Genomic DNA, 23,850 nt, shown 5'->3' on the forward strand with positions numbered 1-23,850 from the left:
GTGCACCAGTTGCAGCCCTATTTGTACAGAGAGTCATTGCTCACAGTCACTCATGCCCTCATCAACTCGAGCTTCGACTACTGCAACACTCTCTACATGGGGCTATCTTTGAAAAGTGTTCTGAAACTTCAGATCGTGCAGAATGCAGCCGCGAGAGCAATCATGTGCCTTCCCAGATATGCCCATGTCTCGTCAACACTCCAAGGCTTGCACTGGCTGCCGATCAGTTTCTGGTCACAATTCAAAGTGTTGGTCATGACCTATAAAGCCCTTCATATCATCATCGGACCAGAGTACCTCTGGGACTGCCTTCTGCAGCATGAATCCCAGCGACCGATTAGGTCCCACAGAGTTGGCCTTCTCCGTGTCCCATCGACTAAACAATGTCGTCTGGTGGGGCCCAGGGGAAGAACCTTCTCTGTGGAGGTCCCGACCCTCTGGAACCAACTCCCCCCCCGAGATTAGGACTGCCCCCACCCTCCTTGCCATTTGTAAACTCTTGAAAACTCATCTATGTCGCCAGGCATGGGGAAATTAATATACCCCTTAGCTATTATAATTTATGTATGGTTTGTTTGAGTTGTATGATTATTTTTATAAGGGTTTTCTAAAATTATTTTTAACATTGGATTTGTATATTGTGTATTGTTCTGTTGTGAGCCGCTCCGAGTCTTCGGAGAGAGAAGGCATACAAATCTAAATAATAATAATAATAATAATAATAATAATAATAATAATAATAATAATAATTATTATGCACATCCTATACTGACCGCTTAGGAATTGGTTGAGGTCAACAGTGGACATTCGAAGTATAAAGTTTTGGGAGGGGGTTAGGTGACGATACTACAGAGTCAGGTAGTGAGTTCCATGAATCCACTACTCGGTTACTAAAGTCGTAGTTCCTGCAGTCAAGTTTAGAGCGGTTGACTTTGAGATGGTATCTGTTGTGTGCTTGTGGGTGACAACGGAACAGACACTCCACGTTTACATCCCCCTCACGAAAAAAATACTTTAATGAAAGCAAACATATAGAAATAATATACTATGAACAGTACAATTGAAACAAACTACAGTTACCTTGTAAATAGTTTCATTTATCATTTAGTGAATGTAATAAATATTAGAAAATAAATGTATATAGTTTAATGTATGCAATGGAATGTGTACAGGTAAAAAAACTCTACTAAAAAACATTAACAAAGATGGTTTATGATCTGTAAAATGGAATAAATTGTGAGTTGAATTATTTGTGAAAACTCAATGAAGAAATTTTGAAAAAAAGAAAAGAAAGCAAACACACACACAACTTTTTCTATTTACAAGAGAACGACCCAAAGAACGGTGTGCCACCATCTTGCCACAATCCAAGGATATGGAAAGCGATGTTGACTTTGTAGAAAATCGAACGGAGAGGGAAGCAGAGCTGGGCGCTTGCAAAAAAGCCGACAGTCGCTCCTTATTAAACTGAAATTTGAGTGGAAAGCGCTGATTTCTTTCTCCTGATTTCTTTGCTCACCTTGTACCACGGCAGCAGGCCCCTGATCTCCAGAAAGGTCCTGCCTTTAGTTTCAGGGATAACCTTCCAGATGTAGAAAAAGGTAACCAAACTAACCGGGCTGCCAAGGATGAGGCTGTAAGGCCCGGTGTACCTCTGGAGAACAAAAGGAGGGAAAGTTAATGTCCAAAGGGAGTTTAAGATGAGTGGACTTCAACTCCCAGAATTCCCCAGCCAGCAGGTTCTAAAGTATGTGGACTACAACTCCCATAATTTCCCTGCCAGCAGGTTCTAAAGTATGTAGACTTCAACTCCCAGAATTTCCCATCCAGCAAGCTCTAAAGTGTGTGGACTTCAACTCCCAGAATTCCCCAGACAGCAGGTTTTCAGGTATGTGGACTTCAACTCCCAGAATTCCCCAGACAGCGGGTTCTAAAGTGCATGGACTTCATCTCCCAGAATTCCCCATCCAGCATGTTTTCGGGTATGTGGACTTCAACTCCCAGATTTCCCCAACCAGCAGGTTCTAAAGTGTGATAACTTCAACTCCCAGAATTCCCAGAGTTCCCTAAGATGGCCAGCTGGTGCATTCTGGGAGCTAAAGTCCCTATCTCTTAAACTTATCAAGCTTGAAAAATGTGTGTTTACAGCTTCCATTTACCCAGAATATGGATCCCAAAGCTATAAATCTCCCTTCTTAGCCAGAGAAAATCCCCCCAATAATTCATGGTTTGTTGGCCCTCCTGATTTCTGGGTGGGTTATCAGTGGTGAAATCCTACCAGTTCGGCCCAATTCAGGTGAACTGGTAGCAGCGGCCGGCAGCAGTTTGGCGAATCGGTAATGGCAGCAGCGTGAGGCTCCGCCCACCTGCCCAGAGGTCGCCATTTCCTACGCCTCCAAATCGGTAGGGAAGGTAAGTAGATTGGACCACTGGTTTTTAATGTCTTACTTTTGAGAGATGTCCGAAAAAATAGGTGTGGGTTGACTCACCTCCACGTAGACAAGGTTTATGACAGATAGGTAGTTGAAGCACCAGTGTAAGAATTGTCCGATGACATAAGCAGAGGCTCTGGAAGACTGTAGAAAGAGCTCTCCAACCAGGAGGTTGATCAGGGCACCTGAGGCAGAAAAAAAAAGGAGGAGGGAGGGAGGGGGAAAGGAGAGGGGTACGGAGAGAGAGAGAGGGATGGAAAAAAAGGAGGGAGGGAGAGGAAAAGGAGGGAGGAAAGAAGGAGGGAAGGAAGGAAGGAGGGAGAGAAGGAAGGAAGGAAGGAAGGAAGGAAGGAAGGAAGGAAGGAAGGAAGGAAGGAAGGAAGGAAGGAAGGAAGGAAAAGATTTGGGTGGGGGTCGCAAAAATGTACAGTGGTACCTCTACTAACAAACTTAATTTGTTCTGTGACCAGGTTCTTAAGTAGAAACGTTAGTAAGAAGAAGCCATTTTCCCCATAGGAATCAATGTAAAGCAAATAATGCATGTGATTGGGGAAACCACAGCAGATTCCTAGAGAGGCCCCACAGAGGCTTCTCCCCACCTTTTCCAGCCCTGTTTCCTCCCAGGAGATTCCTAGAAAGGCCCCATGGAGACTTCTCCCTACCTTTTCCGGCCCTGTTTCCTCCCAGGAGATTCCTAGAGAGGCCCCACAGAGGCTTCTCCCTGCCTTTTCCAGCCCTGTTTCCTCCCAGGAGATTCCTAGAAAGGCCCCATGGAGACTTCTCCCTACCTTTTCCGGCCCTGTTTCCTCCCAGGAGATTCCTAGAGAGGCCCCACAGAGGCTTCTCCCTGCCTTTTCCGGCCCTGTTTCCTCCCAGGAGATTCCTAGAGAGGCCCCATGGAGACTTCTCCCCACCTTTTCTGCCCTTGTTTCCTCCCAGGAGATTCCTAGAGAGGCCCCACGGAGGCTTCTCCCTTCCTTTTCCAGCTACAGTTTTGGAGGCTCAGATTTGTAAGTGGAAAATGGTTCTTGAGAAGAGGCAAAAAAAAAATCTTGAACACCCGGTTCTTATCTAGAAAAGTTTGTAAGTAGAGGCATTCTTAGGTAGAGGTACCACTGGTATACCAGCTGCCAATTTTGATCACATGACACCCCCACCCCCGAGGGATGCTGATACGAAAACTGGCCCCATTATTTTTCCAGTCACTAAAACCAGATAGCCGAGGGCTACTTCAATTGGAGAATTTTGAAGTCTTTTTTCTTGGCAGCCTTTCGATAAAAGCAATTGAGTGGAGGAGTTGTTTTTTTCTTCCCCTGTGGGTGGGGAAATCCCAGGCCCGGGTGCAAATCTAGCCAACCCACATAGAGGCGTCCACCTACCCACAAACACAAATACAGTACTTACTTGGCCCCATGGCTTGGATGACAAGGTAAATATTGATAAGGACGTTGTTGAAGATTGCCAACCAGGGAAATTTATTCTGCGGAGGTGGGGGGGGGGGAGGGGGAGAGACAGTTAGATATGGAATAACAGAATTGGAAGGGACCTTGGAGGTCTTCTAGTCGAACCCCCTGCTTAGGCAGGAAACCCTACACTACTTCAGACAAATGTTTACATATTATAGAGTGATTCCAATTTATTTCTTGTAGCTTGGTCTCGGATTCTGCTCATCATATATCGTCTTAGCTTGTCCCACCGTCCCATCACTTGTCCCAATTTAGTTTCATTATCCAAATTTATCCTTTTATCCATAATTTGAAATTGAATATGGTCCACCATGTACCTATACCAGTTTTGCATTGTCCATTTTGTGGTACCTTACTCAATAAACTGCGAGAGGGATCTTTGAGCCCGAGTGGACAAATCTAGTTTCCTAGTACAGAAAATACAACGTCAGCAACAGAGCGATCGATGCCTGGAATACACTACCTGATTCTGTGGTTTCTTCCCCCAAACCCCAAAAACCTTATTCTCAGATTGTCTACAGTCGACCTCTCCCCATTTCTAAGAGGTTTGTAAGGAGCGTGAATAAGTGCACTATTGTGCCTACCGTCCCTGTCCTACTGTCCCATTGTCCAAATTTACCTATAATAATAATAATAATAATAATAATAATAATAATAATAATAATAATAAATTATTAGATTTGTATGCCGCCCCCTCTTCGAGGACTCGGAGTGGCTCACTACAGTAATACAACATACAAATCCAATGTTAAAAGCAAAAACAGTTTTAAAACCCTTAATTCAAAACAATCATACAACTCAAACAAACCATACATAAAATGAAGCAGCCGAGGGCAATCAATTTCCCCATGCCTGGCGACAAAGGTGAGTTTTCAGGATCTTGCGAAATGCAAGGAGGGTGGGGGCAGTCCTAATCTCCAGTGGGAGTTGATTCCAGAGGGCCGGGGCCACCACAGAGAAAGCTCTTCCCCTGGGTCCCGCCAAACGGCATTGTTTTGTTGACAGGACCTGGAGAAGGCCAACTCTGTGGGACCTATTATGTTTATACCATACTTATTATCTTGTATACGTTTTGACAAATAAAAGATACACGGTGTTGTGGTTGGCATCAGAGAGCTGTCTGTTTCCAGAAGACCCATCTGGCTGCAACACGAGTCAGACAGGGAATCAGAAGATGACACAGGGAGAAAAAATGGCGTTCCCCATGGCAGCGTACTAGGACCTACTCTTTTCATCCTCTACATCAGTGTTTCCCAACCTTGGCAACTTGAAGAGATCTGGACTTCAACTCCCAGAATTCCCCGGCCAGCATTCACTGGCTGGGGAATTCTGGGAGTTGAAGTCCAGATCTCTTCAAGTTGCCAAGGTTGGGAAACACTGCTCTACATCAACAACCTCTGCGATCATATCACTAGCAACTGTCTTCTTTTCGCTGACGATGTAAAACTCTTCAACACCACGGACAATTCAGCTATTCTCCAAAAAGACCCTGCCATTGTCTTTGATTGGTCCAACACCTGGCAACTTCAACTATCAACCAAAAATGCTCTGTCTTCCACATTGGCAAAAAGAATCCGACCCTCAAATATAAACTGAATAAACAAAATCTCCCAGACAACCCCCACTCGGTAAAAGACCTTGGTATACTAATATCTAATGACATAAGTGCCAACGCCATCGCCAAAAAGGCTTCAAGAGTTATTAACCTGATCCTACATAGCTTCTACTCCGGCAATCTCACTCTACTTACCAGAGTTTACAAGACTTTCCCCAGACCCATCCTCAAATACAGCTCATCTGTCTGGAACCCATATGACATTTCGGACATCAACACCCTTGAAAATGTCCAAAGATACTTCACCAGAAGAGCCTTTCACTCCTCCACTTGAAACAGAATACCCTACGAAACCAGACTTACAATCCTTGGTCTAGAAAGCATAGAACTACGACACCTTAATCTAAGTATTGCCCATAAGATCATACGCTACAACGTCCTGCCTGTCAAAGACTACTTCAGCTTCAACTGCAACAACACAAGAGCACGCAACAGATACAAACTTAATATTAACCGCTCCAAACTGGACTGTAAAAAATATGACTTTAGCAATCAAGTTGTCAAAGTGTGGAACTCACTACCGGACTCCATAGTGGCAACCCCTAACCCTTAACATTTTCCCCTTAGACTATCCATTATTGACCTCTCCAGATTTCTAAGAGGTCAGTAAAGGGCGTGCATAAGTGCACCAGGGTGTTTTCCGTCCCCTGTCCAATTGTCTCTCCTATATCTCATATTTCTTTTCTTCCACCCATATATCTCTTCCTCTATCCTCCATTGTTGTATTGAATTTTATTCTTATATCTTCACTCCTATCCTTTCTTTCTTTCTTTCCTTCCTTCCTTCCTTCCTTTCTTTCTTTCCTTCCTTCCTTTCTTTTATATATATTCTACATGGTTAATCTCATTAACCTTCATTATGTATTAGATAAAATAAATAAATAAATAAAATAAAATAAAGACAGGGAGCAGGAAAGGACAGCAGAGAAAGAGAGGGGAATGGATTCAGCCAACCCTCCAGCCACAGGTTCCTCGGACTTAGAAGGGGATGAATTAATGAATAATCCTATTCTGAATCCTCAAGTATGAAGAATGTTGGAAAGACAAGAGCAGCTGTGCAAGCGCAGAAACAAACGATAGGACACAGCTTATAAGATTTAATGACGCTGCTGTAACCTTGATCAAAAAGGGAGGGTTGGAGTGAGCTGTGTGGGAGATTATCGTTTGAGCTTTGAAGAAGAGACATTGATGCATTGTGGTTTCATTTTGGATTTTGGATTTCTGTGAACACTTTGACACTCAAGCAGGAAGTACTGTGCAGACTTGAGTGAGTAACCTTCTGGACTAATAACTCAGCATTGCTCTGGCACAAGCTTGAAAGTATTGTATGGACTTGAGTGAGTAACTCTGACCTTCTGAACTAATAACCCAGCATTGCTTGTGCATTCCCAGAGGCATATATAAAGGAAACCTTTTTGTTTTATTGCTCCCATGTTGTGTGTTTGATTTATTACTTTGCTCTTGGGTGGCTAGAAGCCAGGCAGAACACACACGAGGGGTTTATTAGCAGTTTTAATTGTCTTTTTAAATTGCTCATTTTTTATATATTTTAATATAGTCCTTAGGGTGTATAAACAAACAAGCAAATAAATTTAAACATGAGCCAGCCATGTGCAGCAGCTGCCAAAAAAGCCAACACAGTTCTAGGCTGCATCAACAGAGGGATAGAATCAAGATCACATGAAGTGTTGATACCACTTTATAAGGCCTTGGTAAGGCCACACTTGGAATATGGCATCCAGGTTTGGTCGCCATGATGCAAAAAAGATGTTGAGATTCTAGAAAGAGTGCAGAGAAGAGCAACCAGGATGATTAGGGGACTGGAGGCTAAAACACATGAAGAACGGTTGCAGGAACTGGGCATGGCTAGTTTAATGAAAAGAAGGACTAGGGGGGACATGATAGCAGCCTTGCAGTATCTCAGGGGTTGCCACAAAGAAGAAGGAGTCAAGCAATTCTCCAAAGCATCTGAGGGTAGAAGAAGAAGCAATGGGTGGAAACTAAATAAGGAGAGAAGCAACTGAGAACTAAGGAGAAATTCTCTGACAGTTAGAACAATTGATCCGTGGAACAACTTGCCACCAGAGGTTGCGAATGCTCCAATGCCGGAAGTTCTTAAGAAGATAACCATCTGTCTGAAGTGGTGTAGGGTGTTCTGCCCAAGCAGGGGGTTGGACTAGAAGACCTCCAGGGTCCCTTCCAACTCTTTTTATTCTAAATTCTAAAATCCCATCCTTTGTGAACAACTTCTCCCATGTTACGTTACCTGTAAGTCTTGGGTTGACATCAGCAAGAGGGTGAAGAATGTGGCCATCCCAAACCCAACGAGAAACTGGATTTTCCGTCCTTTTCTGTCAACAATGTACATCTGCAAAATGGGGGATGGGGGAGGAAAATGGAATCACCACCCGCTGGTTTATCTCCTAGGTCAGAACAGAGATCACCTGGTGGTCTGTTTTCCACCTCCATTAAGCTCCCACGCACCCGCCTCCCCAAAAGCCAAAGCCGCTAGTTTGATTTCAAGTCAGGATGGCTATTTCGCTTGGCTGAAATGCTGCATCTGGTTTCTTTAACAAAACAGGATTAAAAATAGAGGAAGACAATAAGGAGGTGGGAGGAGGAGGAGAGCTCACCCCGCATAAGATAGCCAGGAGTATGAGGGAATTGTTTATCATTTTGAAATAACGGGCCTGTTTGTCGCTTAGCCCTGTCGAATTGAGCATTTCTTCAGTGCTGAGGTAGATCTGAAAGAAAACCAGCAGAAGAAAAGGACTCACTCTCCAGACATGCTCAGAAGACCTTCAACATTATTGGTTATTTTTTTTATTTTTTTTATTATTATTTTTTTTTTATTTTTTTTTTATTTTATTTTATTTTTATCTGTCTGTCTGTCTGTCATCTATCTATCTATCTATCTATCTAACATCTATCTATCATCTGCTGGAACAAACAAACAAACAAACAAACAAATAAATAAATAAATATCACATCCTGGATTGTCTGATTGAGTTTTTAGCTGTAGTTTTTTGATGTATTAGATTCGTTTTGTATGCTTTGTTTCTATATTTATTCTGTGAGCTGCCCAAAGATTTTGGAGAAGGGCGGCATATAAATCTAATAAATAATAATGATGATGATGATGATGATGATAATAATAATAATAATAATAATGACAACAACAATAAATCCAATTAGCTTAATGTAATTAATCTAAAACCCTAAAACCATTTAAAAAAACCTTCTCATTCCCATTCAATCAACTAACTAAGTAACTAAGTAACTAAGTAACTAAGTAACTAAGTAACTAAGTAACTAAGTAACTAAGTAACTAAGTAACTAAGTAACTAAGTAACTAAGTAACTAAGTAACTAAGTAACTAAGTAACTAACTAACTAACTAACTAACTAACTAACTAACTAACTAACATTCGTGGACTAGAGTCTAGCTCCACTTCTTATGGGTTCTAGAGACTCCTTACCACATTGACACCGGAAAGCTGCTGGCCTATTTCTATGATCGCCACTGAAGCCACTTGCCAACGAAGCCCATGATACTTCAGCAACCTCACGGTGTTCATTTTCTTCTCATCCTTCTCAAATAGGTCCTCCTGTCGGAGTTCCTCCACTTCGTTCTCGACATCGTCGTCATGCCTGAGGAGCTTCAGAGCTGAGGGGAGGAAAGAAAAATAAGAAGAAAACCTCCAAGCCTGAATCTGCAGAGGAAGACCAACTGGAATCGATGCTGTGAAGGGCTACCAAAATTTTTACTACCGCGCTGTGGGCGTGGCTTATTTTGTGGGTGTGGCTTGCCGGCCATGTGACCAGGTGGGAGTGGCTTGACAATCATGTGACTTGACCAAGGGTTTTCCCAAGAACCACAAAACAACACCCATATCGATGGACTCAAAAAAAGCAGGTCATCGAATTCAGCCATTTATTTAATTATTTGTTTGTTTGTTTGATTGATTATTTAGTCTAATACATAATGTAAGTTTCAGAGGATATAATCATAGTAAAATACATCAATAGAAGAATAGAAGGAAAGACATTAGGAATAATATAGAAGAAATAATCACTGGGAATAATAGAGTTCATATACTTGGAGGAAGTAGAAATATAAGAGAGACATTAGGACAGAAGACGGGGCTAATTTATAAGTCCCGAAATCCAAGAGCCCTCAAGAACAGAAATAAGAATGCATTGCCAGTGTACTGGATGCATAATCCTAAAGCATGGATTACAAAAGCCCTCACGCAGGTCTGGTTTCATCAGTGCTTCATCCCACAGGTGAAGGATTATTCATCCCACAGGTGAAGGATTACAGTATTTGGCTGGCAAAGGACTCAATTTCAAAGTGCTTCTCCTAATGGATAATGCTGGAGGCCATGATGACCTGGCACATGAACATGATGGGGTACAAGTCGAATTCTTGCCACCAAACACATCGCTTATCCAGCTGATGGTTCAAGGTGTTATCCGCGCATTTAAGGCACAGTACACGCACAATTCCCTTGGAAGCCTCGTGGAAGCAATGGATGCTGATGAAAACTTCACATTGAAGGGCTACTGGCGTCAGTACACGATCACATCATGTCTGAAGAACATTCAGAATGCCTTAATGGATATGAAGTCACAGACAATGAATGCCTGCTGGAAGAAATTGTGGCCAGAAGTGGTGCATGATTACAAGGGATTTGCTCCCGAAGAAATTCAACATGCTGCAGTCCAGAAATCTGTGAAGCTGGCACAGGCACTGGGTGGAGAAGGCTTCAGTGACATGACACCAGATGAAGTCCATGGGTTGCTTGATGAGCATGGCCTACCACTGACAGACAAAGATCTGGAGGAGCTGACCAGGTCAGCGAGTGAAGAAGAGGAAGAAGAGGAAGCTGAACAAGCTGAGGAAGAAGAAGATGTTGGCCTAACGCTTGAGCGGCTTGCAGAAGTGCACAGAACTGCTGCACATCTCCAACAGATTGTGGAACTTTGGGATCCCAACATGACTCGCTCTATACACTTTAAGGCCTCCCTTGACAACATCACTGCACCATACAGAGCCATGTTAGCCCAGAAAAAGAAACTGCGCCAACAACTGCCCATAACTATGTTTGTCACGAAAACCAAGAGGTCTGTCACACCATTACCTTCAGCGTCCATTGTAGAAGTGCCGGATGAAATGGTGATAGAAGAAGATCCCTAGTTATGCTAATAATTTTTGCAAATAAACCCCCCCCCAAAAATTGTTAATAAATAATTATAATTTATAACTATCAGGATGACTAAGTGTCTTATTCAATGGTGAGTACAGGTACAGGTAGAGGTACAGTGTACAGTAATGGGAAGGGGAAATGGTAATTAAGGGGATGGGAAATGGTAAATTATGGGTTGAAAGTGTTGGGACTGAGTGACATAGCAGAATGAATGAATGAGTGAATGAATGAATATTGTACCTGTATGTAAATCTCCCCCACACACCTGTGTGTGTGTGTGTTTGTGTGTGAACTCTTGAACCATTTTCAAACACAGGTGAGGGCTGGGTTTTTTTATTCTGTCATTATTTAAGTGCTTTTACCATACTGTATGCTTTCAATCAAGAGTCACTTCTCTCTCTCTTTCTCTCTCTTTCCTGTCATTCTCTGCTTCAATCATTTTCTCATTTCTCTTTTTCCTCCCCTTTTTTCTATAATCTCTCTCTCTCTCTCTCTCTCTACCTTCCACTCTCCCCCCTCTTGCTCTCTCTCTCTCTCCTTCTCCCTCTCTCTCTCCCTCTCTCCTTTCCATCTCGCTCTGTCTGTTGCTCTCTGTGAGAACGCCTATCCCGCCTCCTGCAGCCCCCTCGCTGACAGCTGGGACGAAAGCACTCTCAGCCAAGGGACTACGAGAGGGGTGGGGTGGACATTCTCAAAGCACTCAGAGCGGCTAGCGGACAAATGAGGAGGCCGAGAAGCCGTAGCCACCAGCGCTGCTGCAGGAGGACTCGTGCCCCAAAAAAGCCGGTGAGAGGGGCGAATCGGGAGGGCGGGGGGTAGCGGCGAGGAGGCCGGAGGCGCTGGGTGGGTGACCGACATTAAAAACTATCTTTGCCAGCCTCCGCACTTTCGTCACTCCCCGCCTCCAACTTCAAGCCCTTGCGCAGCCTTGGAAACGGGTGCGCATGTGCAGATGGTGTTTTTACTTCCGCACCGCTACTTCGCTGAAATTCGACTTTTGCAGGAGGTCTTGGAACGCAACCCCTGCGAAAATCGAGGGAACACTGTATTCCGGTTCCGTTGGGGGAAGCAGGAAGGAGGGAGTGGAATTACCGCTCCACCGGACTACTAGTGGGAGGAAGGAGAAGAAAGAGGAAGGAGGAGGCCGGGACGGAGATGGAGGCTCGCCTTACTGAGACCACATGGAGTCTGTATTAAAATCATATAAGACCTCAGAGGGACTGGAGACTTGGAAATACTGTAAGAGCAGAGGAGTGAAAGTGATTCTGGACAGTGTTCCCTCTAATTTTTTTTGGGGGGGGGTGGGCGGAAAAGTATAGTGCCTGAGCGGCAGTCCCTTTGGGACTGGGCGGCACAGAAATAATAAACAAACAAACAAACAAACAAACAAACAATAAATAAAAAACCCACCCTGTTTTACCTCAGAGAATTTCAAAATAAAATACTGTACTGTGTGTCTATAACAGTGAGCTCATAATAGGGCAACTCTATCAATATCCAAATGCCACTTAAATAGTTGAGCTAGTTTCAAACTAGATTTTGATTTTCTTTCTCTCTTCCTTACTCCCATTCTTTTTCTTTCTCTTTTCCTTCCTCTCTTTTTTCTATCTGTTTCTCTCTCTTCCTCTCTCTCTCTTTCCCTCTCACTCTTTCTCTCTCGGCTTCTGGGCAGGTTTGGAAAACTCTGAGTTGATGATGATTTTTAAGTGAGCGATTGCTCACTGCTCAGCTTAGAGGGAACTATGCTGAGAATGCCAGCCAGTGGCAGTGGCTGGCACCAAAGACCCTGAAGAACAATGTGCTAGGACTTCTCCCTGAACATTGATCCTTTTCCCCAGAACTCACCTTTTAGATCTGGTGCTATATTGCTGACTTGATGGACAATTGATTTTAATTATTTCTTATATTTTCAGCACTTTATAATCTTGCACTTTATAAATTTATCAATTTTTGATAATTAATATGTTATTCTTTTTAAGACTTTAAGAGTAACTTAGTGTAATTTGGTATTTTAGTTTTAGGCTAATTTGATGTTTATATTAATTATTAATAAGATTTTATATAGTGTTTTTAGTTATTAATATTTCAGCTATTTTATTGGAGGGGGGATTTAAATTAGATGGATTATTGGAGTGGTTGTGGTAATATGTATGAAATGAGTGACTGTTATGGGTGGGCTGGGTGGGATTTTGGTATGGATGAAACAAATGAGAATGGTATGAATGATTTAATTAGCCTACCTGACACTGGAGAGGCAGGAGGGGAGGGGGCACCAATGTCTGGGGTGGCGGAGAGTCGGAATATCCTGGTCTTGCTGGGGAGAGGCAGATATGGCGGGGGCCACAGAGCTAGCCGTTCCAGGGCAACGAGGGATCGCTGCTTAATAATGATCCCTTGTTCCGGCTCTGTGAACCCAGCCCTGGGCACTGGTGATGAGTGTAATTCTGGCCCTGGGTTCAGGCTGCTGTTACTCAATGCCAGGTCGATGGTAAATAAAGCTCTCCTCATCTGGGATCTGATCCTGGATGAGGAGGCCGACCTGGCATGTGTAACTGAAACCTGGCTGGGCCCGGAGGGAGGAGTTCTTTTCTCTGAAATCTGCCCAGCTGGGTTTCAGATATGGCATCAGCCTCGACCCCAGGGAAGGGGGGGGGAGGAGTGGCTATTATAGCCAGGGAGAGCCTTGGCCTACGTAGACTCATTGCTCCAGAGATTGCGGGTTGTGAGTCCCTTCTGGTGAAGTTGGACTTAGGGGTTCAGGTGGGCTTGTTTCTCACGTACCTGCCTCCCAGCTGCGTGTCACAACACAAGCCCTGCCTGTGCTACTCCAGGAGGTAGCCGGGTTGGCAGTGGGGTTCCCCAGACTTATTGTCTTGGGGGACTTTAACCTGCCGTCACTCGGTGAAACCTCTGGACTGGCACAGGAGTTCATGGCCACCATGACAGCCATGGACCTGACCCAAGTAGAACAAGGGGGTCATGCACCCAACATGGTATTCTCTGAGCAATTGAGTAATGGTCTGAGACTAAGGGGCTTAGAGGTGTTGCCTTTGTCATGTTCGGACCATTTTCTACTGCGGCTTGACTTCCTGGCTCCAATCCTTCTCTGCAGGGAGGCGGAATCGATTAGGTTGTTCCGCCCCAGACGCCTGATGGATCCAGAGGGTTTCAGGTACACTCGTCCACAGCTCGGCAGTCTCTGGCTGAGGCCTGGAACAAGGCTGCAGTGGAGGCTCTTGACCGAATTGCGCCATTGTGACCTCTCCGCGGCACTAGACCCCGTAGAGCTCCATGGTTCAACGAGGAGCTCCGGGAGTTGAAACGCCAGAAGAGACGTCTAGAGAAGCGATGGAGGAAGAGTAAATCCGAATCCGATTGAACATTTGTAAGAGCTCATATTAAGCCTTCAAAGTGGCGCTCAAGGCGGCAAGATGCGTGTATTATACCACCCTAATTGCATCAGCGGAATCCTGCCCGGCCGCTCTGTTTAGGGTGACCCGCTCCCTTCTTAACCAGAGGGGAGTTGGGGAGCCCTTACAGAGTAGTGCTGAGGATTTTAACACATTTTTCGCTGATAAAATCACTCGAATCTGAGTGGACCTCGACTCCAATTGGAAAACAGAGTCAACTGACAATGAGTCAGTCGAGTGACTGGGGCCCGTACTTGTCCATCTGTCTGGGAAGAGTTTGATCTGGTGACACCTGATGAAGTGGACAAGGCCATTGGAGCTGTGAGTTCTGCCACCTGTTTACTGGATCCGTGTCCCTCCTGGCTGGTTTCGGCCAGCATGGAGGTGACACGGAGCTGGGTCCAGGAGATTGTCAATGCTTCTCTGAGGAGGGGGTCCTTTCCAGATCCCTACAAGGAGGCACGTGTGCCCCCACCTCAAGAAGCCTTCCCTGGACCCAGCCATTCTCAATAACTATCACCCAGTGTCCAACTATCACCCAGTGTTCCCTGTAGGCTGTGCCCGTGCGCACGCGCGCGCTGCAAAATACCCTCCACACACCCTTTTACACGGGCGTGCGCTCCCTATCCCCTGCCAGCCCGCGGGGGGGGGCAGGGAGGCGCCAGCAGTAGAAGGAAAGGGAGCCGCGGCCACCCCTGCCTCCCCACAGTGCTTCTGGCCCCCTTGCGCCCCTGGCCTCTCGGCGCTACCCCTCACCCACCTGATCCGCCCCCTCTCCGCCTCCTGCCTTGGGGCGCGACTTCTCCCATGGCGGTTGCTGCGGCTTCTTCTCCTTCTCATACATGCTCCCAGCGAGGGGGCTGCGAGAGAGGGTTTTCTCCGCGCGCTTCAGGAATGCCTGCCCTGCCCCTCGCGCAGCCCCCTTGCTGGGAGCGCTTTCATCCCGGACTTTCAGCAAGGGGGCTGCAGTAGAGGCAGGGCAGGTGTTCCCAAAGCGCTCGGAGAAAGCGCTTTCGCAGCCCCCTCACTGACAGAGAGAGAGAGAGAGAGAAAGGGGGGAGAGAGATAGCAAGAGAGAGAACAAGAGAAAGAAAGCAAGAGGCATAGAAAGAAAGAGTGAGAGAGAAAGAAAGTAATAGAGAGAAAGAAAACAAGAAAGTGTGTGTGTGTGTGTGTGAGAGAGAGAGAGAGAGCAACAGACAGAGCGACATAGAAAGAGGGAGAGAGAAAGTGAGAAAAAGAGAGAAAGAGCAAGAGGGGGAGAGAGAAAGAGAGAAATGACTCTTGATTTAAAGCATATGGTAAAAAGCACCCAAATAATAACACAGAAAAAAAAACCCAGCCGTTTGTGTGTGTGTGTGTGTGTGTGAACTCTTGAACCATTTCCAATAGCTCACCTGTTATTGGAAATGGTTCAAAAGTTCACACACACACACACCACACACAAGGGGGGAGGAGACAGGGATGGAAAAAGAGAAGATAGTAATAATAGTAATAGATTTTGGTTTTGTTTTATTATTAATTTCTTTTAATAAAAAAGAAGGTAATTTTTTCTTATTTATTTATTTATTTATTTGCTTGTTTATTTATTTGTTTGCTTGCTTGCTTGCTTATTTATTTATTTATTTATTTATTTATTTATTATTTATTTATTTATTTATTTGTACTTCTATGCCGCCCAGTCCCAAAGGGACTGCCACTCAGACACTATTTATTTATTTATTTATTTATTTATTTATTTATTTATTTATTAGATTTGTATGCCACCCCTCTCCGAAGACTTGGAGCGGCTAACAACAATAAAGAAAACAATGTAACAAATCTAATATTAAAAAATAATCTAAAAAACCCCAATTTAAGAGACCAATCATACAAACAAGCATACCATATATAAATTCTATAAGCCTAGGGTGAAGGGAAAAAAATTCAATTCTCCCATGCCTGACGACAGAGGTGGGTTTTAAGGAGCTTGCAAAAGGCAAGGAGGGTGGGGGCAACTCTGATATCTGGGGGGAGTTGGTTCCAGAGGATCGGGGCCACCATAGAGAAGGCTCTTCTCCTGGGTCCCACCAAATGACACTGTTTAGTCGACGGGACCCGGAGAAGGCCAACTCTGTGGGACCTGACCGGTCACAGTGGGATTCGTGCAGCAGAAGGCGGTCCCGGAGATATTCTGGTCCGATGCCATGAAGGGCTTTATAGGTCATGACCAACACTTTGAATTGTGACCAGAAACCGATTGGCAACCAATGCAGACTGTGGAGTGTTGGAGTAACATGGGCATGCCTTGGGAAGCCCATGATTGCTCGCGCAGCTGCATTCTGCACAATCTGAAGTTTCCGAACACTTTTCAAAGGTAGCCCTATGTAGAGAGCATTACAGTAGTCGAACCTCGAGGTGATGAGGGCATGAGTGACTGTGAGCAGTGAGTCCCGGTCCAGGTAGGGCCACAACTGATGCACCAGGCGAACCTGGGCAAACGTCCCCCTCGCCACAACTGAAAGATGTTTCTCTAATGTGAGCTGTGGGTCAAGGAGGATGCCCAAGTTGCGGACCCTCTCTGAGGGGGTCAGTAATTCCCCCCCCAGGGTTATGGACGGACAGATGGAATTGTCCTTGGGAGGCAGAACCCACAGCCACTCCGTCTTATCCGGGTTGAGCTTGAGTCTGTTGACACCCATCCAGACCCCAACAGCCTCCGCCCGCACCGAAAAAAAATTAGAGGGAACATTGGTCTCCAACCTTCCCTTTATGGGCAAGGTTGTTGAGAAGGTGGTGGTGCTCCAGTGGTCCTTGGAAGAAGCCGATTATCTAGGCCCTCAGCAGTCAGGATTCAGGCCCAGCTACAGTATGGAAACTGCTTTGGTCGCTCTGACGGATGATCTCAGGCAGGCCCAGGACAGGGGCTTATCCTCTGTCCTGGTGTTCCTTGACCTCTCAGTGGCTTTCGATACCATCGACCACGGTCTCCATCTGCGCCAACTGGAGGGGTTGGGAGTGGGAGGCACTGTTCTTCAGTGGTTCTCCTCCTACCTCTCTGGTCGGTCGCAGACAATGTTAGTGGGGAGTCAGAGGTTGACCTCTAGGTCTCTCCCTTGTGGGGTGCCTCAGGGATCGGTTCTCTCCCCCCTACTATTTAATATCTACATGAAACCGCTGGGTGAGATCATCCAAGGGCAAGGGGTGAGGTATCATCAGTATGCAGATGATACCCAGCTTTACATCTCCACCCCTTGTCCAGTCAGTGAAGCAGTGGAAGTGATGTGCCGGTGTCTGGAGACTGTTGGGGTCTGGATGGGTGTCAACAGACTCAAACTCAACCCTGATAAGATGGAGTGGCTGTGGGTTTTGCCTCCCAAGGACAATCCCATCTGTCCGTCCATTACCCTGGGGGGGGGGGAGAATCACTGACCCCCTCGGAGAAGATCCGCAACTTGGGCGTCCTTGATCCACAGCTAACATTAGGGAAAGATCTTTCAGCTGTGGCGAGGGGGGCATTTGCCCAGGTCCACCTTGTGCACCAGTTACGGCCCTATTTGGACCGGGAGTCACTGCTCACAGTCACTCATGCCCTCATCACCTCGAGGCTCGACTACTGTAACACTCTGTACATGGGGCTACCTTTGAAAAGTGTTTGGAAACTCCAGATTGTGCAGAATGCAGTTGCGAGAGCAATCATGGGCTTTCCTAAGTATGCCCATGTTACACCAACACTCCGCAGTCTGTATTGGTTGCCGTTCGGTTTCCGGTCACAATTCAAAGTGTTGGTTATGAACTATAAAGCCCTTCATGGCATCGGACCAGAATACCTCCGGGACCATCTTCTGCCGCACGAATCCCAGCGACCACAGTTAGGGCCCACAGAGTTGGCCTTCTCTGGGTCCCGTCAACTAAACAATGCTGTTTGGTGGGACCCAGGTGAAGAGCCTTCTCTGTGGCTGCGCTGGCCTTCTGGAACCAACTCCCCCCAGATATCAGAGTTGCCCCCACCCTCCTTGCCTTTCGTAAGCTCCTTAAAAGCCAACTCTGTTGTCATGCTTGGGGTAATTGAGATATTCCCTTCCCCCTAGGCTTATAAAAAAATTATGCATAGTATGTCTGTATGTATGATTGGTTTCTTAAATTGGGGTTTCTTTTTAAATTAACTTAAATATTAGATTTATTTATGTTACTGTTGTTAGCCGCCCCGAGTTTGCGGAGAGGGGCGGCATACAAATTTGATTAATAAAATAAAAATAAATAAAATAAATATATTTGCTGTGAGCTGTATTCTTGCTGTGTGCGTAATTTGTAAACTATTAGAGTTTACACCTATTATATTGTTGATTCTATATATTTGTAAATAATATCGTTGTATATACATTGATACTAAGTCTGAGTCATTTTCTGGCTAACCCACATTTTCCTACAGCACAACAACTCTGCTTAATGTGTGTTGAAGGTTTCATACTGAGACATACAAACAAGTATAGAAAAATAGAAACATAGAAGACCGATGGCAGAAAAAGAACTCATGGTGCATCTAGTCTGCCCTTATACTATTTCTTGTATTTTATCTTAGGGTGGATCTATGTTTATCCCAGGCATATTTAAATTCAGTTCCTGTGGATTGACCAACCACGTCTGCTGGAAGTTTGTTCCAAGCATCTACTACTCTTTCAGTCAAATAATATTTTCTCACGTTGCTTCTGATCTTTCCCCCAACTCAACTCAGATGGTTCCCCCTTGTTCTTGTGTTAACTTTCCTATTAAAAACACTTCTTTCCTGAACTTTATTTAACCCTTTAACCCATCTACTACTTGGAACAAACTTCCAGCAGACGTGGTTGGTAAATCCAAAGTATATTTTAGATGTCCAGTAATGGTAAATAGATAGGGAATTTTTTATCCTTTTGAGGTGAGGAGAGGAGGCACTCTAACCCTAAATCAAACCCTTGACGTGAGTAATGTCAAATTGGCCACCTTTAAGCCAGTCACATGACCTTTAACCCATGATCGTCAAACCACTCCCAACTGGTCACATGGCCGGCAAGCCACACCCACAAAATAAGCCACGCCCAGAGCATAGTAGTAAAAAATGGTACAGCCCTTCTCTGGTCCATGCCAACTTCCTAGAAGATACCTTCCCTGGCTTCTTCTTCTTCATTCTTCTGTATCAACAGGTATCTGGGACTTTCGGGGCAGGAAGGAAGCAAGATGATCTGCCAGATAGCCAACAGCCCGGGCAAACTCACCAGTACTGGCCAAGCTGCGTGAACGGAAACGAATGGTCAAAGGAGAAGTTTGGGTGGTGTCATCCCAACACTGCCCCCACCACCCTACCCTTTATTGAGAGGAAACGGACTTTACCTTCTACGGTACCCAGTAGTTCAGGATAGGCAAATATCTGAGCCAGTTGGACCCCGATCACAAAACAAAAAAGGGGTATCATGCCAATAGAACCCCTCAAAATCAGTGGGCAGGTCTCTAGGAGATACACAGGAATCAAGGTGGAGAAAATACCTGGGGAACAAAATCGAGGCTTGATTACTGCAATGATCTCTACTTGGAGCTACCCTTGAAGAACATCTGGAGACTGTAAGTTGTCCCCCAACTAACCTCAGATTGTGGACCCTTGTTCTTGTGTTCACTTTCCTATTTAAAAACACTTCCCTCCTGAACCTTCTTTAACCCTTTAACACATTTAAATATGTTGAAAAAGACCTCATGGTCCATCTAGTCTGCCCTTATACTATTTCCGGTATTTTATCTTAGGATGAATCTGTGTTTATCCCAGGCATGTTTAAATTCAGTTTCTGTGGATTTACCAACCACGTCTGCTGCAAGTTTGTTCCAAGCATCTACTCCTCTTTCAGTCAAATAATATTTTCTCAGGTTGCTTCTGATCTTCCCCCCAACTAACCTCAGATTGTGCCCCCTTGTTCTTGTGTACACTTTCCTATTAGAAAAGCTTTCCTCTTGAACCTTAGTTAACCCTTTCACATATTTAAATGTTTCAATCAGGTGTCCCCCCCCCTTTCCCTTCTGTCCTCCAGACTCTACAGATTGAGTCCATGAAGTCTTTCCTGATCAGTTTTATGTTTAAAATCTTCCACCATTTTTGTAGCCCATCTTTGGACCCGTTCAATTTTACTAATCTCTTTTTGTAGGTGAGGTCTCCAGAACTGAACACAGTCTTCCAAATGTGGTCTCACCAGCACTCTATACAGCGGAATCACAATCTCTCTCTTCCTGCTTGTTATACCTCTAGCTATGCAGCCAAGTATAGAATATTTGGAGACTGCAACTTGTCCAGCATGCAGCCACGCGAGCTATGATGGGATATACCTAGATACATCCATATTAGTCCAACACTCCATGAGCTGCACCGGCTTCCTATTGATCTACCGAATGCAATTCAAGGCATTGGTTATCACCTATAAAGCCGCATATGGCTAGGACCAGTGTTCCCTCTAATTTTTTTGGGGGGTGGGCAGAAAAGTATAGTGTCTGAGCGGTAGTCCCTTTGGGACTGGGCGGCACTCTTTCCCTCTCACTCTTTCCCTCTCGGCTTCTGGGCAGGTTTGAAAAACTCTGAGTTGATGATGATTTTTAAGTGAGCCATTGCTCACTGCTCAGCTTAGAGGGAACTATGGCTAGGACCACATTATTTATGGGACCATCTTCTGTCTAACACATCCCAGCAACCCATTAGGTCACAAAGAGTCGGCTTCCTCCCAGTCCCATCAGCTGGCAGGACTGCAGGGGTAGAGCCTTCTCTGTTGTGGCCCAGGCCCTCTGGAACCAACTCCCCTTCTGAGCCAGTAATGAAGGTAAGTCGATTTCACCACTGACATAATCCTATTCATTGGTAAGGGCCTCATTTAGGGTTGATATCCCTGGAGGTGTCTGTAATATGGCAAATGATTTAGCTTTACTAGATAAGTGGTGAAAGCAATGAAAACTGCAGTTTAATGTTTCCAAATGTAAAATAATGCACTTGAACAAAAGGAATCCTCATTCTGAGTATTGTATTGGCAGTTCTGTGTTAGCAAAAGCTTCAGAAGAGAAGGATTTAGGGGTGGCGAAGAGGGAGATTGTGATCCCGCTGTATAGAGCGCTGGTGAGACCACATTTGGAATACTGTGTTCAATTCTGGAGATATCTCTACAAAAAGATATTGATGAAATTGAATGGGGTCCAAAGATGGGCTACAAAAATGGTGAAAGGTCTTAAGCATAAAACTGATCAGGAAAGACTTCATGAATTCCATCTGTATAGTCTGGAAGAGAGAAGGGAAAGGGGGGACATGATCTAAACATTTAAATATGTGAAAGGATTAAATAAGGTCCAGGAGGGAAGCATTTTTAGTAGGAAAGTGTACACAAGAACAAGGGGGCACAATCTGAGGTGAGTTGGGGAAAAGATCAGAAGCAGCGTGAGAAAATATTATTTGACTAAAAGAGTAGTAGATGCTTGGAACAAACTCCCAGCAGACGTGGTTGGTAAATCTACAGTCACTGAATGTAAACATGACTGGGATAAACATAGATCCATCCTAAAATAAAATCCAGGAAATAGTATAAGGGCAGACTAGATGGACCATGAGGTCTTTTTCTGCCGTCAATCTTCTATGTTTATATGTTTCGGCCCACCAAATATTAAACAGTGGGCGTTGTTTTCGCTGGGCCCCTTTTCTCTTCGCTTGGAGGTTGTTCCATGCGAAATGACCCCGACACCCCCACCCCAAACTCACCCATTGAGATGCCAATAAAGAAACGCGAAAACATGGCGAAGATAAATCCGTGTTGGAGGTTGGCAAAAACCATCAACATGGTACACACCAAGGAAATGTAATTATCGAACATCATGGTCCATTTCCTGAAGGCACAACAGAAAAAAAAAAGGTGGGATTGAGAGGCTCCTTCCATCTTGGGCAGCATTGGAGAAGAAGACAAGAATTGGTGGTTGGGGACAAAATTGGGAGGTCCTAATGAGGCGGAAGATTTCATTTTAGGGACCAATTGCTTCGGTTTAACTTGCCCAGCGATGGTAAGCAACTATCTAAGACAGTGGTTCTCAACCTTTCTAATGCCGCAACCCCTTGTGGTGACCCCCAACCATAAGTCAAACACCAATTCTCCCAATAGAGCTTGAAGTTGATTGGCAGGAAGGTCAGAGGGACACCCCCACTGTAAACGCCTGATTGGTCAGATTGTAAAAAAATATGTCCCAAGGCGCCAGAATGCAAGCTTTAGTTCCTAACACCATGAGAAATTTGTCTTTGCCCCTGGTCTTAGGCGACCCCTGAGAAATGGTCGTTCGACCGCCCCAAGGAGGTCCTGACACCCCTAGGTTGTTGTTGTTGTTGTTGTTGTTGTTGTTGTTATTATTATTATTATTATTATTATTATTATTATTATTATTATTAATTAGATTTGTATGCCACCCCTCTCCGAAGACTTGGGGCGGCTCACAACAACAATAAAACAGTATACAATAAACAAATCTAATATTTAAAAAATATCTTAAAACCCATTATTTTAAAAAAGAAACATACAGCACAAGCATACCATATATAAACTATATAGGCCTGGGGGAGATGTCTCAGTTCCCCCGTGCCTGACGGCAGAGGTGGGTTTTAAGGAGTTTGCGAAAGGCAAGGAGGGTGGGGGCAATCCTAATCTCTGGGGGGAGCTGGTTGAGAAACCACTGATCTAAGATGCTTTGACCACGGTTTATTCATTCAAGCCAACACTCTCTGAGTTCACACAACACTCCCCAACGATATAAACCAAGAAGTGATATTTTCATTGATCAGTTTTATGACTAAAGTATCTGGAATCTTAAACTATCTTCTCCTCCTCCTCCTTCTTCCCCTCCTATTATTTTTCTTCTCCTCCTCCTCCCTTTCCTCTTCTTCTTCTTCCTCTTCCTCCTCCTCTTCTTCTTCATCTTCCTCTTCTTCCCTTCCTATTACTTTTCTCTTTTCTCTTCTCCTCCTCTTCCTCCTCCTCTTCCTCCTCTTCCTCTTCCTCCTCCCCCTCTACTTCTTCTTCCTCTTCTTCCCCTCCTATTACTTTTCTTTTTTTCTCTTCTCCTCCTCTTCCTCCTCCCCTCTTCTTCTTCTTCTTCCTCTTCTTCCCCTCCTATTACTTTTCTTTTTTCTCTTCTCCTTCTCTTCCTTCTCCTCCTCGTCCTCCTCCTCCTCTTCCTCCTCCCCCTCTACTTCTTCTTCCTCTTCTTCCCCTCCTATTACTTTTCTTTTTTTCTCTTCTCCTCCTCTTCCTCCTCCCCTCTTCTTCTTCTTCCTCTTCTTCCCCTCCTATTACTTTTCTTTTTTCTCTTCTCCTTCTCTTCCTTCTCCTCCTCGTCCTCCTCCTCCTCTTCCTCCTCCCCCTCTACTTCTTCTTCCTCTTCTTCCCCTCCAATTACTTTTCTTTTTTCTCTTCTCCTCCTCTTCCTCCTCTTCCTCTTCTTCCTCCCCCTCTACTTCTTCTTCCTCTTCTTCCCCTCCTATTACTTTTCTTTTTTCTCTTCTCCTTCTCTTCTTTCTCCTCCTCTTCCTCTTCCTCCTCCCCCTCTACTTCTTCTTCCTCTTTTTCCCCTCCTATTACTTTTCTTTTTTCTCTTCTTCTCCCCTTCCTCCTCCTCCTCTTCCTCTTCTTCCTCCCCCTCTACTTCTTCTTCCTCTTCTTCCCCTCCTATTACTTTTCTTTTTTCTCTTCTCCTCCTCTTCC

General features: G+C 44.8%; 1 protein-coding gene across 1 annotated transcript in view; it reads right to left on the reverse strand.

Annotated features, from left to right (window-relative positions):
- Positions 1 to 998: 998 nt before the first annotated feature.
- LOC139170759 (uncharacterized) overlaps positions 999 to 23,850 on the reverse strand; it is a 100,457-nt gene continuing 77,605 nt past the window's right edge. Inside the window, exons 19-27 of the mRNA XM_070758258.1 lie at positions 21,867 to 21,991; positions 19,481 to 19,633; positions 19,254 to 19,379; positions 8,991 to 9,178; positions 8,146 to 8,256; positions 7,779 to 7,880; positions 3,837 to 3,912; positions 2,490 to 2,617; positions 999 to 1,654 (exon numbers count right to left, since the gene is read on the reverse strand). Coding sequence (XP_070614359.1) covers positions 1,463 to 1,654; positions 2,490 to 2,617; positions 3,837 to 3,912; positions 7,779 to 7,880; positions 8,146 to 8,256; positions 8,991 to 9,178; positions 19,254 to 19,379; positions 19,481 to 19,633; positions 21,867 to 21,991 — 1,201 coding nt within the window. The 3' untranslated portion in view covers positions 999 to 1,462. The remainder of the gene's footprint in view (positions 1,655 to 2,489; positions 2,618 to 3,836; positions 3,913 to 7,778; positions 7,881 to 8,145; positions 8,257 to 8,990; positions 9,179 to 19,253; positions 19,380 to 19,480; positions 19,634 to 21,866; positions 21,992 to 23,850) is intronic.

Source organism: Erythrolamprus reginae, chromosome 8, assembly GCF_031021105.1.
Source record: "Erythrolamprus reginae isolate rEryReg1 chromosome 8, rEryReg1.hap1, whole genome shotgun sequence".
Taxonomy (NCBI): domain Eukaryota; kingdom Metazoa; phylum Chordata; class Lepidosauria; order Squamata; family Dipsadidae; genus Erythrolamprus; species Erythrolamprus reginae.